The sequence below is a fragment of the Nothoprocta perdicaria genome, unplaced genomic scaffold (genome assembly GCF_003342845.1).
Source record: "Nothoprocta perdicaria isolate Ctin4 unplaced genomic scaffold, notPer1 scaffold_6, whole genome shotgun sequence".
Lineage (NCBI taxonomy): Eukaryota > Metazoa > Chordata > Aves > Tinamiformes > Tinamidae > Nothoprocta > Nothoprocta perdicaria.
Window position 1 is genome coordinate 2,555,450 of NW_020455865.1, and position 27,471 is coordinate 2,582,920.

A 27,471-nucleotide genomic window follows, 5' to 3' on the forward strand; every position below is an offset into this window, starting at 1 on the left:
GTTGGCTGCTTTTGACTCCTTTGCTGTGTTTTGTTGCATTGTGTTGCTTTATCCTCTTCAAAGGCTGAAGGTAAAAGAAAAAGGGACATTAACCCCACGCTCCCCTTGGCAAAGGGGAAAACAGAGCCCAATGCAATGAGCGCTGGACTGTTATCAAAGACCTCATGCACCCAAGGCAAACTGTAAGGAAAGAGAAAATTATCCAGTTTTCATGTATCAATTAATATCACAACAGGAAAAAAAAGCAAAGAGCCCATTCTTCATAATTTCTAAATAYGGGGGTAGCCCCAGGGCAAGATGAAGTCCTGCGGGAGAGAAGCAAAAGCCTATGGAACTTGCTGGAGCTTTTCCAGGCCATTCCTCACTGCCAAGGCTGCACTTAGTGCAGGAATTTGCAGCTTCCCGAGATGCTCTCCTGCTCCAAGGGGCCACCAGATGAAGCAGCATGGCCAGTACCATGGGGACCAGTTCACCCACCTCCAGGACCAGCCTCTGCCCCGGAGCTGCTCCCATCCTAAGGAGGCTCCATGCATCAGCTGGAGCTTATATTGTTCCCACCTGCCAGTCGGAAGAGCCGGGGAAAACAGATGAAAGGGATTCTTGTGATTAACCTTTTTTTTTTTTTCCCCCTGCCTTTACTGATTATTCCCAAAGAGAGTGATTTCCTCCCCGTTCCGCATGTGGCTACATGAACATATGGCCCTACACTCCAAATCCTGCTGGCGCACTGGGCTTGCTTCAGCCTTTYGGTTCCAGGATTGAAGCCTCAAAGAGTAAATGCCCCTGGGCTGGACCCTTGCATAGGGGAAGAGCTTACACATGGCACCACAGCAAAACAGATTTGGAAGCTGCCGTGTGAACGGGCACTGATTTTAACCTTTCTTTSRTTTTTTTTTTCAGAATTGATTATTTTCAGATGATTATTTTCAGCAGGAGGATCCCTATAAAAGGGATCTATATAGGCACATTCTATATGATGTGAAGCAAGCCTGCTCCAAGCTGAAATTCCAGCGTTTTGCACATTTTCCCCTGTATGCTGCTTTGTTCTCCGTCATTTTGCAGGGTCTGGCTGCAGCATTGCCAATACCCCGCTCTGAAGCAAACCCAGGGCTCTTCCAGCCACACGTTTTAATGTCACACGTTCCCCCGCAAGCAGCAGGTCCTGCCCAGCTCCAAACCCCTGCGCAGCCACTGCTATGGGATGCGGGATGCAGCGCAGGACGCCGCTATTCCCGCCAGCTCCCGCGCTTCCACACGGGCAGGGTTTTGTGCCGGCAGATGGGAGTGGGCTGCAGCAGGATTTGATTGCTCCCTATTTAGGGCTGCCTCACAATGCTGCACTCAAGCAGGGCACGGAGCGGCTTGCAGGCGGTTGGATGCGTGAGTGGGAAGCCGCTTCTCATCGCCTTTCTCCAGCCTGGGATTATGCAAGAGGAGCCGGAGCGGCCGAGSTGGAGGATCCGGCTGCGGCTCCCACCTGGGTTGTTGTCACACCCGGTGCGATGTGCTGGCCTTGGGGTGCAGAAGGGGACAAGCCACCCTGCTCTGGACCAGCCCGGGGCCGTGTGATGCTGCCTGGGCTGCTTTGCACACGGGATTTGCTTCCTGGGATTTGCACCTTTGGCAGCATCATTGCATCACCCGCAGCCGCGATGTCTGCGGAGCTGCTGTTGGAACAAACTTTTTGCTGTACCTGAGGTTGCTGATGTTATTACTTCCATGGCAGAGACAATGTGATTTATTGAAGCTTTTTTTTTATTATTATTATTTCCCCATGGTTCAAGCAGTGCTATATGTGTAGGGAAGATAAACTGTCTCATTATTGTCCTGGTCTCTAATCTTGTCACACTTTGAGCCACCCTGCAACGACAGTGACATGTGGTTGTTTCGCTCTATTCCCATGCAAAACCAAAACCAACCAGCAAACAACCCCCACAAAACACAACAGGGGGAAAGGAAGCAAGTACAAGYGTGATTGTAAGTTTAAAATTAATTATCTGTGCAGGCGGGAAGTGCAGGGGTTGGACCTGAGCAAAGCGTGCAAGATGCTGTGTGCACACAGGGCACCCGCTCCACTGGAAAGTGCTGGATTTCTGCTGCTGTCATTAAGCAAGCGAATAATATGACCAGATGCTCTGCAAGAGACGCCTGGATTCATCAGCGAACAACATAGGTGCCGTAATGATTAAACATATTAGATAGGGAAAGAGAACAGAGGATTAATTTCAGCGCTCTAATTAGAGTACCTCTAATCTTCCCCTTCATCGCTGTTTTCCTTCTCTGTTTTGTCCACATGTGCTTCCAGAGAGCATCCATGAGGGAAGAGGGAGGTGTGAGATATGCCAGTGTTTATTTTAACAGGTCCTTTTTTAGGGTTCTGCTGCAAGCACGCTCCTCYTGTTGCACAGGCTTGTTGCTATGGGATGGAATGAGCCAAGTTCCCASGGGCTCTTCTTCTTCTCCCTCGGCTCCCGTGCACCTCCTGCTCCTTGCTGGCTCCCTGCGGATGAAGCTGGGGCAGGATGAACTTGTTTTGGCTTTATCTTCCATTGGGGTTTGAGAATCCCAATATAATTCCGCTCCACACGTGGGCTGCATCCCAAGCCAGAGGGCTGTCCAAGATCCTATGGAGAAAGTGAGCAGAGATAGAGAAATTTCCTGGCCCAACAGTTCTGGAACTCTCCCAGGACTCCCAGAAACATCAGGCTATAGGTATTTGACTTCATAAAGTAATTATGGCATTGATTTAGCAGAAGCAAACTGCAACATTAACACTACGTTTAATACTGAAAATGCAAAATGCATTAGCGCAACGCCATCAAGMCGGGTTCCTGCAGCACCAGCCCTGTTCCACCAGTTGCTCCTGCTGCATGTTTTCAGCAGGAAAGCATTAAAACTTCCAAGGCAGCCCATTAGACAGTATGGTCCCCAGGACGAGTTTCCTCCTGACCCCTAGCTGACAATCATCCCGCACCCGGGTGCACGAGGATTGATTGCTCTCGTGCAGGTTTTATCCCATCTGCTTGAGCTGCGGTCTATTTTTATCCTGAAGGCTGGAACATTTCACAGTTCTCCATCCCAGCCTCGTGTCCTGGCTACCGGAGCCGAGCTAAGASGATGCCCTGGTCCTCAGTCTGGGGACAGGTGACATCTGGCAGGTCTATTCGCTTGTGTTTTTATAACCCAGTAATGCCAGCAGGTAATTAAAGGTCTCTCAGATTTTTTTCCTGTCAAAATTGCTGTTTTAGTGAGTTTTTTGAGAGCAAGTGCTGTGGCTAAGGTGTGGGGCTATGGCTAAGGTGGGGACACACTGCAGGAATCTGGACCAGAGCAGTGCTGTTAGTCACCAGCATGGGCAGTTCTATAGAAATTTGGGATATTCCTGTGCAGAAACCCTGGTCTTTCCAGAATCTGCTGAAAAAGCCTTTCCCTCTTGGGCTCCCGTGGGTTTTTGAAAGGCTGCAAAGGAGCCCAAAGCCCTGACCTATCTGCAGCACAGTGGGGAAGCGGGAGCCCTTCGACGTGGGACAGGAACAGGGCCCAAATGTAGCCTGGATCCCCACAGCCCATCGTGTTTTTAAGGTGAATGATGCCCTCGGAGTGCTTGGACCGGAGGGAAAGGCGGCTGCAGCTTCCCCGGGAGCCGCGGATCGATGGCAGCGGGAGGACGCGGGATCACGAGGAGAGGCGGCTCCTGTCTCGCCCGCGGAGGAGACGCCGTCTGGAGCATTTTAAAGACAGAGTCACCTCTCTGCCTTACATAAAGCGCAAACTCCGAGGCGAATCCTGTGCTTATATATTCTGACCGAAGCCTCGTCTGCACCTGGGACTTTGCCACGGTGAAAACTGAGCAGAGGATTCGGGATCTGACCTAGGAGAATGACTAATCCAGCGCTGCCAAGAACAGGAGCTCGCTGCAGTTATATTACCCGGGCTGCAACGGGTCTCTGTGTTAGATTATGTATTATAAAAGGAGGAAAGAAGGAATAAAACCCTCTCAGATTTAACCCCTATTATAGCAAGCCCAAGGACTCGGCGCTTCCCCTGACCCAGGCTCCTAAGCCGTCCTCCCTGGACTCATGGTCAGGACTTTGGGCAAATTAGCACTCAGCCTCTCATTTAAAATCCCAGCACAAGTATCGGGACTCACCCTCGGGACTCCACACTGCGGAATTGCAATAAAGCTTTAATTGAACACCTTCCTCCAGCAGGGACCTCCCCGAGTTAATGCCAGCCCCTCTGAGTGACTCTCTGCAGCCACAGGAGAGCTATTTTATTAGGGCCAATTGGACGGGGAGAGGAGCCTGCTTGGCCCATGGACAGAAAATGCTGTAACATTCATTCAAAGCGACAGTGCCCGGGTGCAATACGAMTGGTACATGCTAAATTGCCACAGAGGGTAGATTTGTGTTTTCTCTCCCCAAGGTGCCCTGCCTGCGTTGCTGGGGGCTCGAGGTGCGCGTTGGGAATAGACCCACCTTGCTGCTGATGCTGATGATCCGGAGGTAGGAACCTCTTCTCGGGAGCTGGCGCTCAGCAAGCTCAGCCAGGAGGAAGGAGCATGGAGCAGCACGGACTATTCACCCTGGAAAGGGCACCCAGCTCTTGCCTGCTCAGAGGGCACAGATTCACTGCAAAGCAGCTCCAGAACTGAGAGGATGGTGATGGGCAAGGGGAGAAGAAGCCTGTGGAYGAACATGGCACCAAAGTAGCTCAACCCCCTTGCCAGGGCATCAGCCCTACGGTCCAAGATGCTGCTCTCACCTCCAAAGCCAGTTTTGCTTCTTTATAACCTGCTCTTGGAGGACAGCAAGGTCACAAAGCTGCTGGTGCCCAAGCAGCCATGGACAACGTGCAGTGAATTCCTTATGCAATCCCTCCTTTGCTTTCCCCTCTTCATTCTTTCTTTTTTTGGTCTTATTTGACAGATTTACTTAAAAAAAAAAAAAAAAAAAAAAAAAAAAAAAAAAAAAAAAAAAAAAACGTAAAAAAAAAAAAAAAAAAAAAAAAAAAAAAACAACAACAAAAAAAAAAAAAACGTGGGAATACAAATGACATGTTCAATACAGATCAGCTCGTGGCTTTACAACATCCCGAAGAACGTTCAGCGCCGCGTTATCCAAAGGCCCCGGCGCGGGCTGAGAACAAAAGCGCCCTGCAAGAGGTAACGTTTGTCCCTCCTTGCAGCGCCGCCGTGCTCCAAAGCCGCTTCCCGGGAGGAATGTGGGAATATCATCGTATCCTGTGATGATATCCTATGATGATCCCTGCGCAGTGCAGGGACTGGAGCTTGTCCCCATCTGCCTCTTATTTGTTCAGGAAGGGCCTGATCCTGCAGCCTTCCTGCTCCTGCTGCCTCCTGAGAACACGCAGGGTCTTGGCACCCACCGTCATTTGGCAGGAATGCACCCGGGCTAAATTGGGATAAAGAGGAATGTGTACGTTTGTTTTTCCAGTGCTGTAAAATTGCAGTTATTAAGAAATCAGGCTGTAATTGCCCTCTTAATGATCCTTACTCTTCTGCACTCATTCAGACTCTATTGTGTCAGATATAAAAAAAAAAGCAGCCTCATTGACATAGTTTATGACTTTATTAAAACCRAGGATTTTATATTAATAACTATAGGCTCCTCAGCTATATTTCCCCAGTGAAGGAAATGTGTGCATTGGTCTAGGTCCAAGGTAATTTGTAAACACAAAGTATTAAAAGGCTCAACAATTCTAAAAAGTTTTAATTGGAAACTCAACAAATTGCTCTGCAACATCTTAATGTTTCAATATGGAGCTCTCAGATAATGAGGAGCTAATTAAGGGGCCCGGATTCATTTTTTTATGATATCTAACTCCATATGGGCTCTGCATTCAGAGCTTGCAGAACTAATGAAGGTCATAGAAGTAGCAGGAGGAAAGAAAGGAAGATTTTGAGCTTTCGGTGTTGTGATGACGCTAGGCAGCAGTCTCGGTGTTCCTGCCTGGATTGCAGGCCAGGTGCTGCATTGAGCTTCATTTAACTCAACGGGACAGTTGGTGTAATTGCTCTCACGGCTCTAAGTCGCATTTCACAGCCCACTGCTGCTCCCCATGGGCTTTGCCAGTGCTGGGGAAAGAAATAGCTTCAGTCTCCACACACCAGTTCCACAAACCAGGCTCTCCTGGCCTCAAAAGCCAACAAAACCAGTTGCACGCTGCTCAACACGGCCTAAGAACCACACTAATATCATGGCACTGTTTCTTCAGAGGCGCAGGGAGCTCTTTTGTCTAATGTCTAAGCCGGCCAGGTGCAAACTAGGTCTGGTCCAGGAAGCAGACAGCTACATTTGTGCCATCCCATGCCCCAAAGCTGAAGCAAAGAGCCTCTGTGATGACTTGGGAAGAAGGTTGRTTGGAAGACAGCAAAGTTTGGTGAAGTTCAGGAAGGAGAACAAGCCTCATTGGTCAACCAGCACATACCTTGCTCCTCTCCAGCAGTTATTAAGCAGCTGGAGGGCATCAGTTCACCTGATTCAAAGCAAAAAGAGAAGCAACGTCATGACAGGCAACTTGAAAGCTGTTTAGTTATTTGCTCAGCTACAGAACCAGCACTCAGCATGGCTAGCAGAACCTCAACACCAGGGCGTCCTCTGAGCACAACGAGTCCTCCTGGCAGCAAATCGAAGCCCTCACGAAGATCTAGTAAAGCGCTTTTAAATTAATCCCCTGTAAAATATTAACAACACATAAACATGGTCAGATGTTTCCCTGATGTAAGTCACTTCCTTCCATGAGGGGGTTTGGCCAAGCAAGCCTCATGCCCCAGGTAATTAAGTCACGGGCTATACACAGCAATCCTCTGGGACTGACTTGTCTTTGAATGGCTCATCCACTTGAAAAGTAATACATACCATTAAGTATATATGCCCATATGGCATCCATTTATAGAATATTGCACTACAGGCAAATAGGACAAAGGTACAGCCCCTTAAAGCACTTTTTTCATCTCATTAACTTTGGGTACATGTTGTGGGAAAGCTGTTCCATCTTTGTTGTGCTTCAGGGACATTTTGTGCTGTCGAGTTTTGCATCAAATGGATTGCACCAGGAAAATTAGAAGCCAAACGTGGCTGTGCCTTGCCCTAAAGCAAACAGCATTATTTCACCTTTTTGTAATCTGATTTATTTCTGCAGATCAAAGTTTTGAAGCAAGCATTTTTGTCCTCAGATCTTGCCTAAAGACAAAGTGGCCTCTGGGCACTTGGGCGCCCATAGAGACATGACGGTGCCCATCTGCCTGGCCAGGACACAGTGATGCTGATGGCACGTGCCCATGTACAGGGGTGTAGCTGGAGTGACCACATATATCCCCCCGAAACCGCCCACAACATCTCAGATAACCCCCGAATATCTACAGAAACGCTAAAGAATGACCTGCTSGTGATCACTGTAGCTCCTCAGCTTGCAAGCAGGGAGAAGAACATGTAAAAGCCACGTGGATTCCACAGCTGCTGGGACCTACAAAGAAGAGCAGAACATCTGGCAACAACTGTGATACAAAGCCAGGCCATGGCAGTGGAAAAGGGGAGCATCTCTGTCCCCATCCATGCAGAGAGCTGCCCCAGCCTCTTTTGCAGGCTCTCACCCCCTTCCCATTGATTTCAGAGGCCGCTGCATCCAGCTTAAATCTTTTAAGAGCACTGCGCTCCCCCGAAATGGGTTTGTGCTGAAGAAATGCATTAGTTAAATAGAAATGACTGCAGGTGCCTTAAAGGCTTTTGGCTTCCCAGATTTCTCTTGTGCATTGCAAATCAGCACTGCTGCCAATTACACCACGGTTCTGTGTTCCTGTTCTCAGCTTCTTGGAGGGAAAAACCACTGCTCTACATTGAAGATGTCCACAAAGCTGGCAGCCCAGCGCGCTAGAAATACGGTGTGTGGCACAGTGAGGAGTCCTCGGAGAGCTGTCCCCGTTCTGGTTGCAGCCACCGGCTGAGCAAGAAGAGTGGTGCTGACACGAGATAGCGCCTCAAACCGTGCGGCCGGCTCCAACAGCTGCACGTGGAGGACCATTCCTTGCTCACGGTTTGATCTAGCTCTTGGAACCCACGGATGATGAAATTCTCCCCCCGGCCTCTCCTCCTGCYGAAGAGACAAGCTGGGCTCTTTGGCTAAGGCCAAGAAATTGAAATCCATATGTGCATTTTGCAGAAATCACCAACTGCATCCATTCGCTTCCCTCAAATTCCTGAGCTCCTCTCCTTCCAAGGGCCCCAGTGCATCAGGCTGTTCAGTTGGAAAGCTAAACCTCACAGAACACAAGTGATCACCCACCACGCAGCTGAAGCAACTTCACCTGGAGTGGTGCTAGGCACATTCACTCCCTTCATTCTCTGGAAAGGAAGCAACGGAAGCTCTATTGATGCCAGGGGCAGATGTCACGAAGCTGCTCAGAAGAGCATGAAAGCTCCCAGCACCTTAAGTCCCCACCTATTAAGAGCTTTAGGAGCATCCAGCTGGAAAAACACTCGAGCTCAAGGAAAGGGCTGYTGTACTGCAGCACTCCGCAACGCTACGAGGTCTCCGCTTTGGCGRGAACAAGATGCTCTCGACTGCATTGAGTGCTCAGGCCCAAAGAGCAACAATTACTCATTATAACAAGCTTTCCAGCACAGACACAATAAATAGAAGGTCTTTACCACTCTTAACACTCCCGTAAAATCATGCTGAAAAGCAGTCTAAGCAACTGAGAAGGAAAATGATCCATCAGACAGTCCAAGGCACAATATCTCCAAACCTACCACACGTCATAGACAACTTTCTTGCTCCTTTGCAACACTGACTTTAAATGCTGTCATCTCCCCATACCACACTGCACCAAACGTTCAGAAATTACCAAAAAAACCCCACGAAAATACCTGTTATTCTGTCCCTCCTCTAAACCAGTTGTTCAAACACAGAAGAAACAATAAGCAAAACCGGGAAGTCTCCTAATATTTTTATTGTTCGTTAGATAACTGTGGATAGTACAAAGTTTTCCTCTTAAAAAAAAAAAATTAATTAATTACCTTCACACTTCCATAAACAGGGCTTCCCAGGGGAATCCGGTGCCACAGACTTTCCACAGAAGCTATTTCCAACCACCATAATGCTATGTAGATATTATAACAGTAAGAGAATATTCTTGTTATTATCAACATGAAATCGGTTAGCTGTGTATAAGGGTGAACACTGACCTTTTTTTTCTTTTTAGAAACAAAACCATCATTTATTAATCCAAACTACATCATCGCATTTACAACATTCATTGCATAAACTGGACATACAAAGTTTCGCCACCTCTGGTAAATAACAGACATACATTATACAATATATTTGCTGAATACATAAGTTCAAACAATATGGGTACAACAACTTGTTCATAATACATACTTAAACCATCGTGTTTAATAGTTACTAAGACACAGATCCATGAGCTACTTCGGGTCTCAGCACAGTTAATCTAAGTGACAAAAACACAGTTGAGAGACAGTAGCTGCTATGGAATGCAAGAAAAACTAACCTGTGATAGGGCTTTTTGAGACAGCGAGAGCTCCTCACGGGCCAGCTTTTTCGGCTTAGAAATACAAATCACACCCCCATCACAGCTGGCCACGGTGCCAGAAAATGTCCATGCAACCCACACGCGGAGGAGAGCAAGCCTCCCAAGGATAAGCTTTCAACAGTCATTGCCTTGCTTCTTTAGTATGTACTACAGATTTGCTAGTGGAACAAAAACCCAAACAAAACCCCAAACCTAAGTGGTCCATTAAGTGCAGTTCCAGCTGCAAGGACATCGTTATTCTTAAGTCTATAACACAGGGCCAGACTTCTGGAAATGTAGAGGTAATGCTGATCTGTCAGGTTTATGCTGAATAATCCTCCATGACGTTGGTCTTAATTTTGGCAGCTGTCTAATCTACTCAAAACGTATTTCCTTGATATTAGTATTTTCATTTCATTCCTTCCTCCCTTTTCTCCTCTTGCTTCCTGTTTTCCCTAAATCAGTTTCTAACCAAGGAGGGACTACAACTCGTCGGACCTGATGACGTGGAAGAGGGTGACGTTGTAAAGTATTTGGTGCCCGTTGTTCCAGGCGTAGAGGGCACGATCCTTGGGGTTGTAGTCCAACATGGAGATGTGCGAGTACTTGTTCTGGAAGGGGATGTCGATGTACTCGTAGGTGGAGGCGTTGGTCTGGTAGGCGTAGTGCACCTTGGTGCCTCCCGAGTAGCCGTTGGTGACGTAGAGCGTGCCRCAGATGATGAAGGCCTCCCCGGCGCTGCGTTTCGGGTAGCTCGTGTTCCAGGTCTGCAGGCTCTGCAGCGTGTTGGGGTCCAGCTTGCTGATGACGATGTTGCCCGCGTTCTGGTTGGTGGCGTAGACGGCCCAGAGGCCGTTCTCGTCCACCATGAGGTCGATGTCCGAGTGGCCGCCCCAGGCGTAGTGGTACATGTTGTTGTAGCCGGCATAATCCAGGCTGCGGGTCTTGAGAATGGTCTCTGTTTTCAAGTCAAACCTGATAATTATGTGGCTTTGGTATTTGTTGAAGTAGATAGAGCCGTTGTAGACCACTTGGCCGGTGCCTGACCAAGGGTGAGGGAGACGGTGAGAGGTAAAGTTGTCGGTATTCATGAAGTCTGCCATGGATTTGTACTCGCGGACAAAGCGGTTGTTGTGGTAGCTGTCCATGTACCAGACCTAAGCGAGCAACAGAAACACGTGGTGTTAGAACAGCCAAGAAGTCACCTGCAATCCGAATTGTGTCCCAGGTGGGTAAACCGGCATCTCCTCAGGAGCCTCGGGAACTTCAGCTGTTCCCTGGATGCACTGTGTTATCCTCCTAAATTGTCCTCCTAAAGGACAATTGACATTGTCTCCAGCTAGATAAAGCCAGAATATTACATTGCTGCTGCTTTTCCTTCCTGTAAGCCCCGTCACGGCAGCACTTACTAAATTACATCCTCTGCTACACAGAATTCCGTCAGTTTGGCATCCACACRAACGCAATCGCTCATTGTCAAGGAAATTTGGGAAAAGGCCACATAGGTTTAAAAATCATACACTTCTGCACCAAAAACTTAAAACCTAGGCTGCTGCAATATAGGAGATAGAGACATCAAAATCTCAATATTATTAGGTGGGAGAGAGAGTTTGGATGCTTACATAAATGCCAGTTCTCCAGGAATATGTCCTAAACTTCATTAAAAAAATAAAAGTTTTAGCTGTTTAGGAACAGCTAAAGGTTGCATCTAGAAGGTAACAGCAGGACGAAACATTTGGCTAATGTCTTCGTGCTAATTTCTTTATTGCAAAATCTGATCAAATGATCTCTGCAGCAGCGCTATTTCTGGGGGCCCATCAGAAGAGCAGACCAGTCTCTGTCCATGGTGTGGGCACTGCAGTTGGCTCGATATATTGGAAGGGCCAAAMGAGGTCTGCAGAGCGTTGCAGGGGATGTTAGAGCTGCAGAGGAACCTGCCCCAGGCTGCTCCAGTCCCTGCACCTCCATTGTGGGGCTGAGGATGGCAGCAGATGTAGCAGAAAAAAAAAGGCCATGATGCTGCTGAGTGCAGGGCAGAAGGTGCCTGCAGCCCAGCGAGGCTTCCCCAGCCACATGCAGCTCTGGAAAACATGCCGCAGCTAATGCAAAACCCGTGTTCAAGAGCGCTAGCGTGGGAAACGACAAAAAAAAAAAAAATTAAAAATAATAAAATAAAAAGATCTGAAAACCAATTGCCTCTGTGCTGCTCCCATGCCATTACTGGGTATTAAAGGATTAAGCAACTCAGTGCTCACGTTAGAGGTTTAGAGATGCAAAGAGAAGGCCAGAAAGCAGCCCGYGCTCCTGGTGATACTGCGCAGGATGCAGGGGAGCATCCCAAGTATCCCGAGCATCCCCTGCCCACGCGGATCCTCCTGCCCCGTCGCGCTCCACGATTTCTCAGCAGGAACAAGAGACCTCAYGAGCCACCCAACACCTCGGTGACATAGCTTGGATGTGACAAACCGCCCCACTTGTGCCCATSTCCACGCTCTGCCAGGTAGCAGTTCAGATCACTTAATTGCCTGCTTCTAGGAAAACGCAGAGTAGATTTTTGCTAGCTACACAAGCTCCTGTGAAGCTTGAGCTATATCTCAGGGAAAACGGCTTTGTCTCCGTAATTATAAAGCACAGAGGGGCTATATTGGAAACCTGTCTCCATCGGACCAAGTGATTAAACCCGCATCGTTTATGCGGGTAATTCGTAGCATTACAGGCTACGAAAGCAGTAAATGGGGCATCGCGGAGCCTGTCTCCAGATCTCCAGCTTGGAAACCAAGGATTTCAATCCTCCTCGCTGTTCCCGTCCCAACAGGAAGGCCGTATCTGCGGGCAGGACTCCCAGCCTCCAGCAGCGCTTCCCAAGCCGCCGGTATGGGAGCTCCGGCTCCGCAAATCCTGCTCCTCTCCCGGCTTCCCACGCGCGTTCCCGCCAGGCTCCAGCAAGGAAGCAGAGCTGCAGAGACAGCACCAGGGACCATCTGCCCAGCTCCCCGTCGCCCACATTTGGGGCGAGGAAACCTCCCGGAGCAGGATCTGCACCAGCAGGCGCCAAGGGCAGCTCCTCCGGAGCATCCTGCACCCTTCCTTGGCTCTGGAAAGCTGATCTCGGTGCAAGATCCTAAAACAGACCCAACCTCCATCCTCTGGAGGGAGGCTGCTTCATGCAGGAGGGAATTTCCACGTAGCCGAGGTCTGCAATTTGTGTTTTGTTTTTCTGCCTGCAAATCCTCAGCAAACACTCAAGATATTTTCCATTCCATCAGTCACGGGGAGCCTGGATTGATTTCCAGCCAGTTATTGGCCTCCTACCTCCCTGGGATCAAAATTGAATGGTCTGAATAGAAAAAAAAAAAGAAAAAGACCCAAACAAAGCAAAACAAATCTCTCGCTGGCTGCAGTCAGTTAATTCTTCACAACTACGGAGGAGGAGGAGGAGGGAGGACAAATGGAGTCAAATGACATTAGGGGAGGCGCTGGCAGCAGAACAGCAGCAACAGAGACTCTTGCTTGGCCCCAAATCCCTCRTGCTCCCTGGAGTCGGGAAAATATAGACACGGAGGAGAATTCCCAGCCTGTGTTGGGAATGCTGGGGATGCAGAACTCACGTTGATATTTCCAAGGATTTAAGGAGTCTGCAAGGGCCTCGGCCACGACCCGGAGGAGCAGCATGGAGAGGAAACATCCGCACTCTTACCTTGTTTTCTCCCTCCGGGGCAAGAGGATCCGTCATCCACGATCCGAACCTGGACCCCGAGGTTTTAATAGTGATGGGGTCGCTTATCCCRGTCAGCTTGCCGCAAGCTGCAAAATAAAGAGCGTAGGGTGAGCACCCCATTAACCAACACGGCTTGAGCCCACGTCCCCTGGGAGGCCCAGCCAGCCCAATCCCATCACTGTGCCAAGTGGTACCAGCATTAAAACCACCAGGCTGCCCTGCCCACTGCTACCCCAGCCCTTAGCAAGCTCTGCTTTTATCTCATTAGAGGTAATTAGGCCAAGAACRGCCACCACATGCTTTTAGTGGCTTCATTCCCCTTCCTAACGATCCTCCTTCTCGCGCTGCCCCCGATAAAACAGACTTTCCTGCCAACAGCCGTGTGGCCCGCGAGGTGGAACGGGCAACAAGAGGAGCTGGTCAGGGTCAAGCAGCCAGGTGGAGAAATTAGCTCAATAGCTCTGCTCCTTGCTGCAAAACCAGAGCGGGGGCAGCCGAGATAAAGAGGGACGTGTCTGTTCCAGCCCTGCTGGAAACCTGCATTTGTTACAGGTTGTGCAAAGGAGCGGGAAAAAAAAGGGAAGTTATGTACACTAGAAATCTTTCCCCTACAGAGAACATCTCCTGGCTTCTAACAGCCACCTCTTCTGTTCTATGGCACATTTGAAGGCTTAAGAGATGCTAATGCATTGGTCACCTCTCTTCCCATCCCTCTGGAGAGGGCACTGAGCCCAGGAGAAGGGCACGGATGCAGAAGGTGCATCCAAAGGCTCTGGATGCATCCAAAGGCTTTGGCCCTTGCAAGGGCTGAGCGAGCGGGACCTGCTGCAGTGGGTGCTCTGGGCACCCAGGAGCTGCTGCGGGGACACCAGCATCACCCAACCAGGAACGTGATCCTGCTCCAAAACGGCTCAAAGCATCCAATATGGAAACACTCTTAGGTGCCTCATCCCGTGGAGCTCAAAGCCCGGATTTGGGGGTGCAGCTGCAAGGCCAGCTGTCAAAACATCACCATTTAGCAAAYGTGCATGGAAGGAGAGGGGAAGGGACGGAGCATGACGCAGGAGCTGCCGCTTGCATCGCATTTAAAACCCGACGTGCCCCGTGCAGAGCAGGTCTACAGCAGCATCGCCCGGCTCGGGGGACACCTGCGGGCTCAGGGTCAGGAGGTTTTTCTYGACTCTTCTCCGAGATGCGCAGGGAGCTGTGCCGGCTTCCGCCAGCTCAGGACAAGCTTCTCCTCAAACGCCCTCCTTGCCAGGGATACTCAAGGGCAGGAGATATCCCCAGTATCGACCAGCATCGCTCAGCCAAGGGAGCACCAGGCTCCCTCTAATTCCCCCCACGGAGTCTCCCTCTGATCACGGATCGGCCACATGCTGCCTGCCATTATCAGAGCCCTACATTTCTGTCACTTAAGCCCTTCCCTTCTATTTCCCTGGAGAGAAAGGTTGTATAAAAACTCATTGATTAAAAAGAAAAAGAGAAAAGACAGGCCGAGCAGCCGAGGAGGGCAGAGGGTGCTGCCTGCAAGCAGAGGCTGCCTCGCGCACGCAGAGCCACGGGCACACTCGCAGCAGCTCTCTGGCAACACTTATGCAGCCAAGGTGCTTTTGGTGCCACATTGCCCTAAATAGGGATTGTGGAGATGCTGYGTTTGGGAGCCGATTTTCCTTTGAGCTCTGGTTTTGATGCTGAAATAGTCCGAGCGCTTCAAGGAGCCCAGGATGATGGGAGCAAAGGTGTCCAGGACCCAGGAGGAAGCAGCTCTGTGGACATACGCATCCGAGCGCTCCAGTTTTCCCAGCTCTATCCAGCTCCCTGCAGCTGTGCCCCACCAGTGCCCATGCATCCCTATTTCCTGCAAAATTGCACAAAAACCAGCATCTTCCCTAGAGATCTTGCAGGCTGACCCACCAGGAGCCAAGCACCACCCTCCTGCACAGCATCCCCGCATCCTCTGGCCGTGCAAGGAATTTTCCACCTGGAGAAGAGTCTCTTCCCTTCAGCCCCTTGCAGCGAGAGCTCCCTGCTCCCCCTCTGCTCCCTATTTCTCCCAAGATCCAGCCCATATGGGATGTTGAGCAGCTCGGGAGCAAYGTTGCTGCTGACACAGCCGGGCTGGTGCTGCCCGAGGGCTTTCCCTGCCGGAGCTTTCCATGAAATCCAGGTCCGAGTCCTCAGTCCCTGCCCCCAGATCCTTTGCACCGAGCTGCTGCTAATGGAAATGCACCTGGGACAAGAGAAGGGGCAGACACGTTTACTCTTTCCTTCTCTACTCCAGAACCACGGGATTTTTAGGGGATTTGTGGCTTGGTCCCATGGAGCAGCTGCACGTATTGGTGCTGTAGGAGTCAAGGCAAGCTCGTGCCACCAGCAAACGTGAGCCTGGCTGTGCCAAAAATGCCCTGGGGATCAAGGGGGTTCATCCTCTCCCGGACTTCTCTCGGGAACACTAATGGGAATCCTAAAATCCCTGCACAAAGAGTGATCTCTAAGAATGCAAATGCCATAGCAGATTAGGCTTGCTGTTCTTGATGGCCCCACTGCACACACACGCTCGAGAAGTCCTTCCACTATCGATCCGTCCACACGCTCAGGAAAGCCGAAAGAGCAAAAGGGACCTTGTTTGATGGAAATGCTGCTGCACGGTGGATGTCAGCCCTGTCCAGAGGATGGGGACAGGAGAACCGGTCTGAAACTCAATATAAACATGCTATTTTCTGCTGTCCATCCCAAGGTTTTGCAGCAGCTCCCCGATCCCGCTTTGAGCGCTCCTGAGCCCTATTCCAGGCTGCAGCACRGTAACAAGTGCCGGGCGAGCAGCACTTGCCAGCCCAAGCCTGAGCAAACCTCAGCTAGAACACRTTACCCGGAGCTCCAGCGCACCCCTCCGAGCAGACAATTTGTGGAAAATCACAATAGCCAGCAAGCAGGCCCCTCGCCTCGCGCCAGCAAAGTGTCGGGAAGGTCCTTACCGGAATTTAACTCAATTAACTACCCTTCTCGCTGCTTCGTGCTCCAGAGCGAGAAACAACACTGGAAATTCAATCTGTGCTGCTTGCTCCGAGCAACCAAGTCAATCACCCGCGAGCAGGCAAAGCCCTGGGGCACTGAAGCTCCCCGCATGCTGGGTCATGGCCAGAGAGCCCCCAAAAAGCCCAGAAACCCCCCAATAAACCAAACACTTTGAGAAAGGGCTGCTGGAAGCGCTGCCASTGCTTCTACAAGAGTTGCTTGCAAGAACTTGCTGCCCTGCGTGGAGTTTCTCCATGTACAAGAGCTGTGTAAGGAGGTAACACTCTTGTCTGCATTGACCTGAGGTCTATTTTCGGGGAAAATAAGACAGGGCTTCTGCACTTGCCTCTCCATGGGACAATTCCCTGCTCTGCTGCATTGGCCTGATGTTGTCCAGCTCCAAAAAGCCCCACAGAGGCATCCGACAGCCAAGCAGACCCTATATCTTTCCCTGCACATCTCAGCCTGCTAAGGGTGCTCCTGCCCAGCAGCTCCAAGAGATGGGCAGTTGCTGCAGAGGAATAACATTCATCCTGCTGCATCACGGATGCCCRCGGGAAGGATCCCGGGCCATGCAACACAAAGAGGAGGAAATCACGTGAGAACAGGGAGAGAAATCCAGGGAAAGGGCAGAGTCTTACCAGAGACATTGACCTGGGCTGCGCACAGCTAGAGGACCTGAGCAGCCGGGTTTCCATTTCCCCTATKTGACACGTCAGCATCAGCACCAGCTCCCAGCTGCAGCCAATGCTGCTCGTGTCACTGAGAGCAGCGTGAGCCACAGGGGCACAACAGCTCCCCGGGCTCCCCATCGACACCAAAACACCGCTTTGCTTCGGGGAACACAAAACACTCCACGAAAGCCAGCTCAGGAATGGTCCATCCCACGGACAGCCTGGATGCAGCAGCCTCTTGCAGCCCAGCACGTGCAGGAGGCTGGTGCTGGCAGAGGCCCACAGTGCAGGAGGACACGCTGTGTTTGCAGCACGAAGGGCTTGGGGAGCCTCTTCTCCTCCCTGTGTGGSAGGAGACCCGAGATGCTTTTGTTTAAGGAACTCCCCCTGGAAAACTGTGATTCGCATCCCCGGTCCTGCTGCCACGCTCCCTCCCTGGCATCCCCATGTTCCTTCAAGGCTTGGGATGCAGCAAACAGCCCCGCTCGCTGCAGCCTCTTCCACCCTCAGCCCAAACCTGGGGCAATTAGCACCAARTTGTCAATTGGAAATGAGATCCTCCGCTCCCGGCGGGGCTTATGCAAAACCCTGCTCTCCTCTTCACCACTGCAAGCAACAAGGGAAGCAGCAGATAACCGAGGGCAGGATTAAAATGCTAGTAAAATGCCAGGGAAAAATGCCAGGCTGCCTGTTGTTGAAACATCCAGGAAAAAAACGAGCAAAACCAATTCCATGGGCATGGAGAGGAGGGGAGCCGCGCGTTACCTTCCCACAGCGCCCAGAGGAGAGCTGCTCTTCCCTGAAGTTTCCCAAGTGTAATTTCATATGTGCTACCAGAATAGACTGCAGAGCGGTTAATGTGTTTAGATTATCTAAATTGCTTAACAAGAAAGTCAATAATGGAAGGAGAAATTAAATCAAGCCAGGGCTTTTGCAACAAATGCCCATTTCTCGCAGCTGTGGGTGGCAGGGGCCCCTCATTCCCCGTCCCACCAGGAGGCACTGGGGGGCATTTGCACCCTGCCTGGTGGCACAGCCCACCCCAAAACACGTCCCGCTCGCCCAGCCATGCTTTCCTGCCCCTTTGCAAGCAGCAGGAGCAAAGGGAAGAGGCAACCGAGTCGCAGCCCACACACATATTACTTAAAAATGCAGAGGAATCGCGAGGGCGCAATTCCAGTGCATACAGACCAGGCTGCGGAGCAGGGCCCACTTTGAAAAAAAAAAAAAAAAAACAAAAACCAAGATGGGACATTGATGCATAAGCAAAAACGGGCCCCCGTGTTTGCTTTGCATAAGCGCTACTGAAAACACGGCGCGTTTTCACCGCGTAGCCCCGTCCACTTATGCAAACGCTGCAAGGAGCCGCGTGCCCAGGTCGTCCTGAAGCCCTTATGCCATCAGTAACTTGGGGCATGCACGTAATCCTCGGCGGGACTGGTCCCGAGATTACCGTTACGTGTGGCATAAATAGACGCAGGATCAAGCCTGGCAGCGCCAGCTCAGCCCTGCGAGCCAGGCCGGGCCTGGGGAGATGTCCGGTCTAGCATCTCTCCTCTGCGGAGGCGACGTGTTAACACCGATGGTGTTTGGCCAGTGCCACCATGTCGTTCTGCGCCTACCTAATTTTTGCATGCATGCACGAAGCCTTTCTTCAAGATTTGACACTCTGTTCTGAAGCTCTTCGTAGTCATAGGCGCCAATCTCTTCCTGGAGTTCGTTTAGAACTGACGTCAGATTCTGGACCTCCTCTTTAAACTGCAATACCAATTTTGCATCGGCTTTGTACTCTTCCAACACTGGTATCAAAGGCCTAAGTTCCTCCATTTTCGCTTTTATTGCCTGCAAGGTTAAAATAAGCTCGGTTCAGTGCTATGCGTGCAAAAATCTGCAACACTCTGCCTTGACCTGGTTGCTTCCTACGTGAGTGCAATGTTCATAGCCCACAATTATTAGCATAAATATTATTTTAAGTATTATTTTGGTCCAAATGATGTATTGGAAAGAACATATTAAACAGGCTGCAGAACACCAAAATATTTGGGAAAGGCCTTTATTTGTCATTTTTAGAATGCAACATCTTAGGGTTACATGCTTCAGATCACATACACAAAGAGTTCTTTTTTTTTTTYTTTCCAAAAAATAAAATAAAATAATATATATATGCATTGACAAGGGTTTCAAACTATTCATGAAATGCATCTACAATTGCATGCAAAGGAAGATCTTGGTTGTGTGGTTCAAGGTTCCTTAGTGAGATATGGTGCTAATTTGGAAAATAATCAAAAAAATAAATGCATGGTGCAAAATGCTCTGTGGCCCTCTTTTCATGGTTACATGGGAGTGAACTGCTTCTTCAGTCACTGCAGCATTGAAAAAACTTGCTTTAAAGTTAGCCCTGTAAGCAAGAAAATGAAATACTGTTGAGGAGCTAGCTCGCTAACCTGCCTTATATAGATAGCCATTCATAGACAAATACTCGTACGGAACTAAAGAGAGAAAAAAAAAAAAGAACACAAGATCCCCAAACCACTCACATTTTAATGCTGGCATTAGCAGAAACAAAATGCTGTGGCTGTTATTTAAAATGATGCCTTGGCAGCAAATTATATAAAAAATGCCTTACTGTTTTTAGGCATGCTATAACGAACATAAAAATCAAAGCCATTATGCAATTTATTTTGCAGAAATGCAGAGGTATCTTTTTTTTTCCCCCTAATTAAATAAAGGCCTCGTTTAGAGGCACAGCATTTTGTTGAAGATGCTTTGCTCCAGCAGCTAATGAGCAGACATATATATATGCATGCACCTACCCGTTAGTAAAGCATGGTCAGTATATACAGGCTACCTGGTGCTGGGGTCTGATAAACTAACGTATATGCAGAACAGCACCAGGTTCATAGATTTGCAGGGCTGGGATATKTGACTTTCTGACTGCAGGGCGAACGGGATCAGAATGGGATCAGAAATCAGAATCCTCAGGGCTCTGCTTTCCATCCCCTCCTAGTTAAATCCCCAGGCTTTCCTTCCTGCACCTTGCATGTGGGGAATGCATTTATGAACTTATTTACTTWTTTATTTGCAATACCTGGGGCATGTTTCCCATCAGGAAATGGGGCAGCCTAAAACTCACCAGAATGAAAAAAAAAAAGAAGTTTGTATTTAAATTGAAAGATAGGCCTTAAATCTCGACTGCTGAGCTCAAATTAGGGTCCCCTGTAACAGAGGGTGGGGAAGGGAGGGAGTTGGAAGCAGTGAACGTCTAAAAAGCTGGGAGGTGGATTCTTAATCTTGTTATTTTAGCATTCAGCTTATCAGTTAAAATGCATATGGTTTAAAAATATGGTTAGCTGGGTAGTTGGGAAACAAGGAGAAAACCTTCTCCTCAAATTTTGCTGGAAATTTTCTCTTTTTTTTATTTTTTTTTGTTATTAATCCAAAATTTTACTGACTTTTACCATTTTGGATATTGCTGGCAATCTCCTGACTGCAATTTCACTTGTTCTTAACGCGCTTCTTGCAGGCTCGAGCCCTGCCTGCACTGACAGCTCCGTTCAAAACGCAATTTGAAAGGCTGCTGCCTTGACTCCCAGTCTGCACGCCAGCGGGACAAAACACACACCATTCATCAAGAGGGGCTGGCTCTGCTCCCAAGATCATTATTCAGACCTGGGCACCTCCACATCCCCAGGCTGCAAAGGCTCGCGGGGCTGAGCACGGTTGCAAAAGTTGCACAGCTGKTTTTTTTGCCTATTTTTGCTCATTTGCTCGGTACCGTGCGCCCTCGCTYACCCAGCTCAACCTCCACCCGCTGCTTCGCGAGAGCCTCAGAAAGCGAAAACCCACCTTAAACTGCCTCGCCAGGTGCTGCTTGTGGCTCTCCTCCACTTGCTTGAACTTCGACTCCAGGCCCCTCATCTGGTTTTCCATCTTCTCCACGTACTGCAGGTCCCTCTGGGTCCGCCTGTCCAACACCTCTATGGACTGGGACATGTTTTGCACCTGGCAAGCAAGAAACAACCGGTTCAAAAGAGACAACCCTTTCCCATTCCCTGCAAAGAAGCACCATCCGTGTCCCCAAAATGCTGCTCTTCTCCCACATTTCCCCCTTTCCCCACCCCTTTAGCAGAGCTACACGCAGGAATGACTTCAGGRAAGATGCACGTTGGCATCTCCTCTTGTACCTAAGTAGCCCGTACTGATCTCCAAAGTGCAAATTCACTTTGAGCTAGAGAGACCGGCTGTAAAAACAGGGGCAAACGCTAACTAGCACGACCTGATTTTGGAGGCTGGCTGCCATCTGATTTATTAAGATATTTCCCTGGCTCGCTTTCCTTTTTTAGGCTGCAAAATGTTAAAGGAAGCTCTTAGGCAAGCACATATTTCAGCATCGAGCAAGGGGTGCGACTTGAGGTCTGCGTGCCCAGGACGGCTGCTTCCGTGTCCCACTTGGTGCACGACGGCGCTCAGCCCACGCCGGGCGCTCCTACCGCTCCCATCCACCGGAGCCCATCGGAACCGGGAGCGATGACGTCCAGAGCGGCTCGGGCAGCCGGGCRCGATGCTGAGTCAGGGCTGCGGCATCAAGGGCATCGCACCCGGAGCCTCCTCGTCCGGGGGAGGTTGAGCGCAAGGCAACGCGAGCCAAAACTGTCACCGCGGATGCCCCGCGGGAGCCAGCCCGCCTGCCACCTCCGTGTGTGCCGGGGATGAGCGAGGCCAACGCGATGCCTCTCCCAGCAGAGCGGCTGTCCTGCCGTCACTTACCGGGGAGGATGACGCCAAGAGCCTGTTGGTGAAGAGCCAACGGCTGCATCTGCTGGTCAAGAGTCAACGGCTGCATCTCTATGAGAAGTGATGGGAAYGCTCTTCGCTAACGCGGGGCGGCAAGAGGACTATTACGGCTACCTATTAAAAATTCACGGGCCACCTGTGTTTTAAAGGCCAGGGGGRAGGAGAGGACGCGGTTGGTACAACATGTACGAGGGCGCCGGGGTCTGACAGCCCTTCTCGGCAAAGGGGAAGGTATTTTCAGGCTCCGAGTCCCTGCAAATCGTGAAGATGCCAAGAGCAAAAACTGTCCTGATGGATGCCCAAGAGCTAAGACCTCCTCAGGGAGTATGGGAAGAGAGAGGAGGAGAGGGAACACGACCGTGTTGGTTTGGAGAGGAAAGAAGCCACCCAGACTCCTCTTGCCCAGCAATTCACCCGGGCTGGATACCAAGTTTGAAGCAGGAGATGGGAAGTTTCCAATTGGGATGACTGCTCTGCAGTCTCCCTGGACAGATATTTTTATCCTGTTTAATCCAGTCTATCCTCCCTTAAGTCAAGCAGAATCTACATAGTAGAACTGTTTGAACATGCTGGAAGAGGAATTATTTGCAGGGAACCTATCGCACTGAWCTTGTTTATTCCACTAATGCTTAACCCGAATTAAAGACCAAGCTGCAAGCAATCGGAAGCGTGTTTCTGGAAGGACACAGTGACGTGTGCCAGCAGCCACGTCGCACGGGGCTCAGCTGAGGCTAAGGCAGCTCCTTAGATCATCGCTGGGATAGACGAGACAGACGCACAGACTCGTCTTGGAAGTGAATCAGAGCATCGCACTCCAGCTTCGGCACTGAGTCACTCCTGGACGAGCCTGGTTCTGCCTTGACTACAAGGGAAGTTTGCTCCCAACGTGCGCATCTCATCCGAGACCTCTAAAATTAGCTGCTGTGCTATTTCAGGGATGCACTTTGCAAGTTCAGACTCGTGCTATTTGTTGCAAGTATTGTTTTCCACCAGACGAGCCCTTGGTGAGACATCTAAAACTCAAGGCTCCTTGTAAAAGTCCGTCTCCATCAAGCTTGATCTGACAGCAACACATGCTTCATCATCTGAAGATCTACTTRTTCTGCTTCATTAACATATTAAGCCCTTGATCCAGCAAAGTACTTTGGCACAAGATTAGATTTCAGTGAGACTGCTCAAATGCTTCAAGTTAAGCATGCACATAAGCACTCTAATGAACGGAGACCTAAGCAGATCGTCTCCCAGATCTCCAAAGCTTCATCCATTAATTGCTGCCCTTAAGCATCACTTAAAATGCTTTCTGCCCTGTGCTGTTTGGGACATGCACTCTCAACACAAAACCTCATCTGCCATTAAGCTATGGGGATAGATGAACCTGTAATTGTCTTTGTAGCTCTTGTCTTGGAAAAAGAGCTATTTTATCCTTTGAAACAGAAAATTGATATAAATGAAGGTTGCAGTTCCTGTCAGCTTGCTTGATGCTGAATTGATTCAGAATTAAACCAGAGTAACAGAGCTAATGATGACTCAAGGAAGATTTATATGGTCAGTGCCACACTTCTAAACTTGCTCATCCTGCTTGCTGATCAGCTCTGTTTTGTTTTGTTTGCCAATTCAGAAAGAAACTGGTCTAAGCTCATCTTTGGATTCAAGTCTGGATGAATCTTTATTATTGGAATGGCACAGCAGCTTTATGTAGCTGGACAAAATGGTTGAAGAAACAGCAGTAGACATCTCGGGGAGGCTTTTGTGGTCTGTAGGAACAATCAGCACAGATGGCTCAACCTATTGACCTGAACACGAGCAGCGTCTCATAAGGACAGCAGAAGGCAAAGAGAAGGCCGACAAGAGATGTCATCATCCTCTCCGTATGCATCTCACACTGAACATCAAGAGTTGAAGATGATGCAAGTTGATGCAAGGAGGAAACAAGAAATGTTTTAAGCATCAGAGGAGGAAGAGTAGAAAAGGAGGAAGCCTTCCCAGAGTAACAGGAAGAAAAAAGATCTTTCTGAAGGTAAAACACAATCTGCTATGAGCAAGATTTAGGTGATGCCTTGGCCTGGCCTTGATCCAAGACCTGCGCTCCACACCTGACACACAAGGCTGGAAGGGCTCCACGTACTCCAGCCAAGGATGAGCTCAGGCACCTCGGTGCTGAGGCACCGGCTGACCAGAACGTGCAGCGAGGAGCAGACCACGCTCCTCCCACCGACCTCAGCTGGTTCCTCCAACCGTGGGGCGCCCCGGAGCACCTCGCAAGCAGCACGAACCAAGGTTCCTGTGTTCACGTCTGTGTGTTTAAGGTACACGAGGGCTTGGCAGTGCTGAGCCTCAAGCCACGCTCAGCCGCCAAAGCCTCGGCGCAGGTTCTCACTGAGGATGCTCTAATTCATCGTGTGCACACACGCATAAATGCGGCTTTGCTCCGGCTCCTAAAAGCAACGCCTTACATCCAAACGCAATTACTACTTTGACATGTTGTGCTCCTTCATTTGCTGGCAGAGAGAAATAAGGAGATGCAAGTTTGCCTATTACAAAACTGGGGCTAAATCAGCAGCTGGGGGAAAAGGGCTTGAAATCCTTCTCAAAGCTGGGAGTTGGCTTTTGCGGTTGCCGCATTTTCCCGTGGGGATCATCATTTCAGCCTTGCTCGAGACTGGATGTCTGGCACTAGGAGCCTCTTCTTTATTTTGGGGTTTCCATCTAGGTTAGCGTGGGAGGGAGGCGCAGACAGAGCAGCATGCGGGCAACATCTCCCCCRAACACACGCCTGGGAACATCGCGCTGGCGGCCACGACGCTGCACGAGGGGGRAAACGAGAAAGCGCCATGTGGCTACGTCCCCTGCACCTCTTATTGCGGATCCCACGCACCCAGCTCCCGCGGGCATGAGCACGGAGCGCAAAACCTCCTTATTCCCCGCACACGGCCAGTGCTGGGAACGCTACGGGTCTCCTTCTTACAGGAGCATCCTTCTTGCAAATGTTGTTCTCTTGCACCAACTGCTGCTATGGCTTAGAGAAATAAAAGCTTGAGTGCGATTATTTTTAGAAGCTTCCGACACGCCGAAGAACTGTTTTAGGGCTGTTTCCTGTCTCGGTTTACAGTACTTATCACACAGAAAAAAAAAAAAAAAAAARAAAAAAAAWCAGTAAAGTGTAGATTTAATGCTGTTTTGAGTGACTAATGCCCCAGCTTCCAGAGAGCAGCAGGATAAAAATTATTTGCTCATGCCCAGCACATGCCAAGAGAGCGTTAGGGCAGAAGGGCTAATGACACAGCCAGCACAAGGGTCCACTTACATTTTAAAGAGAGGAGCGCTGTTTCACTTGAAAAGGCATTTCTTCAATGAAATCTATTATCTGGAAAATTTCTTGTTATCGGGAAGGCTTCCCTAATGAGATTCTTTGATCCCTCTGGACAGCAGACTATTAAAAACTAATCAAGTGGATGTCAACATTAGAAAGAAAACCACTAGCTGTCACTTCTGCGCTAGCCGATGTCGACGGCTCGTGCCATTTTATCGGACCTGTTTAACAGCAGCTTGGCTACGAGCGCTTGGCTCTTTTTAATTCTATCCTTGCTCAKCTTTTGAAGATTCGCCCTTTGAAACCGCTTGTGCTAACGTAATGAAAAAAAAAAACAGGTAAATTGCATCATTTTTTTTTAAATGAGCTGCTCTCGGATCTCAACCATTTCCAGCCTAAGGCCCTTTTTCCTCCGAAAACACCCTGGGATTTTTCCTCCTGACTGCGGCGGATGCTCCCTGCTCCCCACAAACACACACACGGGGTCTGTATTTAAGCCTCTTGGAGCGAAGGCGGCCGTTACCTTTTCTAATAGTTGTCTCAGCTGCTTCGTCCTGGCGTCACGCGAGCACATCGTCTGCTGAGGTGCCACCACTGTGCATATACACCGGCCCTCGCTGTCCTGGGCAGAGCTGTACACCTGCCAGCTTTCCTCTGGGTTGGTTGGCAACACCTGATTAACACGGGGAGAGACGGGTTAAACRGGGAGGGTCTGTGGGGAGCGAGGCCGAGTGGAAATGGAGAGAGAAAGCGGCACAAAAGTGGCAAATTCGGGAATAAATAGGGTTGGGGGGGTAGCAAGCGGGATTCACTTGCAATGCAAAAATATGGATTGGGGACAAACAGGAGGGTCTGAGAAGGAGAGCAAGGGATGAAGGAAGGAAAGGAGGGATGAATGGGGAGGAGGATGAAGCGGTGAGGTTGCAGAGCCGAAAGCGCCGGGGTGCCCGTGGAGGCGGCGGGAAACGCGCCCCGCGCCGCCGCTCCCGCGGCTTCTCCTTGACGCTCCGGGGAGGACACGGGGCCGGAGCCGAGCGCTCGGACAGCTCYGCGTCCCGGCTGCGAGCGGAGCCGCTGCAGCGCTCTCCGGGAAGCGGCTCTGCCAAGGAGTCCGGGAGTCACATCCCCCTCTCCCAGCAGCTCTCCAGGAGAAGGGAGCCTTGCCACAGCCTCAGACACTTGGAGGGTGCCCGGAGGACACAGCGCAGTCCCCTGGAGCGGAGTCCAGCAGCAAACCCAGCTGCCTCCCCCCATCCTCGTGCTCTCCAAATCCCCCCTCTTAATCCCCTGTCTCTCTCACAGCACTTTGCAAAATGATTTAATCACAATCCAGCCTCCAGTGGCTTCGGCGGCACCACCGCGTTACCGAGCAGACAGCAAACGTCCTTCCTGCTGCTTCAGGTTGCTCCAACAACCTTGTCGATACCCGTGTTGATGGACATGCACCGAGACACACACGGCCAGGTAGATAAACAGACCACCAGATTCTCTAGCAAAAATAAACCCCCAAATTTGTGTCCATCATCCCTGCTAACACAGAAAGGAAAAAAAAAAMMSYCTKCTTCATTCACAACAATCAGAATCACTACATGAAATACCCTCCTTGAAACAGCAGAGCTGCAAAACATTGGCTTTTTATGCTTTTTTTTCCATAAGGCACAAGCAGGCAGCCTGGAGGCAAGCGGCACCGGGTCTTCCCCGCAAAGGGGAGGAAAGCGGCTCGCTTGGGAAGGCAAGCAGCTTGTTTTGGAAGGAAATCAGCTCACTTGGGAAGGAAACCTGCTTGCTTTGCTCCAGAGCGGGCTCCCAGCAGAACAAGGACAGCAGACATASGCTGTGACCGAAATACACGGCAACTTCTGCACGGCATTTTCCCTCCCATTAGGGGCTGCCGATGGCAGGTGAGGGAGCGGGGCAGGTCCCCAGCAAGGTGGTCGCAGGGACAACTCTGCAACCTCCCCCTAAGTGAGCAAGGGGGGAGCCGGCTGCTCTCCCCATCTCCCCGCACCCCGGTAGAGATGGAGCAGCATCACTCAAGGGGACCTGGCATTAGAGGGACCGCGCAACGAGGGGCCCAGGCGTCCGGGGTGGCCCCCCCCACGCCCCGCACTCACTCCCGTGCTGCGGTCCAAGGTGCCGCCCGTGGCCGCCGTGAGCTTGGTGGTGTTGAGCCCCACGAGGGAGGGCAGCGTCTGCGACATCCAGTTGGTGATCATGGCCATGGTGCTGAGGACCACTCCAATCTTGAGTAAAGGCACGGACATGTCTGCGGGGGGGGGCGCCGCGGACCCTTCATTCTGCCCCGGGCTCCGTGCCGCTGGGGACGGGCTGAGCCCGCCCGGCCGCCGCCGCCGCCGCCGCTCGCTGCCGGCCCATCCTCCGCCGGGGCCGGGGGCGATGCCCG

The 27,471-nt window shown here is 50.5% G+C and overlaps 1 protein-coding gene across 2 annotated transcripts in view; it reads right to left on the reverse strand.

Moving 5' to 3' along the window:
- Positions 1-9,038: 9,038 nt before the first annotated feature.
- OLFM1 (olfactomedin 1) overlaps positions 9,039-27,471 on the reverse strand; it is a 26,702-nt gene continuing 8,269 nt past the window's right edge. The window contains exons 1-6 of one of the 2 annotated variants that reach the window (XM_026049154.1): positions 27,182-27,445; positions 25,591-25,740; positions 20,810-20,965; positions 18,586-18,805; positions 13,251-13,357; positions 9,039-10,710 (exon numbers count right to left, since the gene is read on the reverse strand). In XM_026049154.1, the coding sequence (XP_025904939.1) occupies positions 10,036-10,710; positions 13,251-13,357; positions 18,586-18,805; positions 20,810-20,965; positions 25,591-25,740; positions 27,182-27,331 (1,458 nt within the window). In that variant the 5' untranslated portion in view covers positions 27,332-27,445 and the 3' untranslated portion in view covers positions 9,039-10,035. Of the gene's footprint in view, positions 10,711-13,250; positions 13,358-18,585; positions 18,806-20,809; positions 20,966-25,590; positions 25,741-27,181; positions 27,446-27,471 lie in introns of those variants that run through there. The other variant, XM_026049155.1, reaches the window with a different exon arrangement.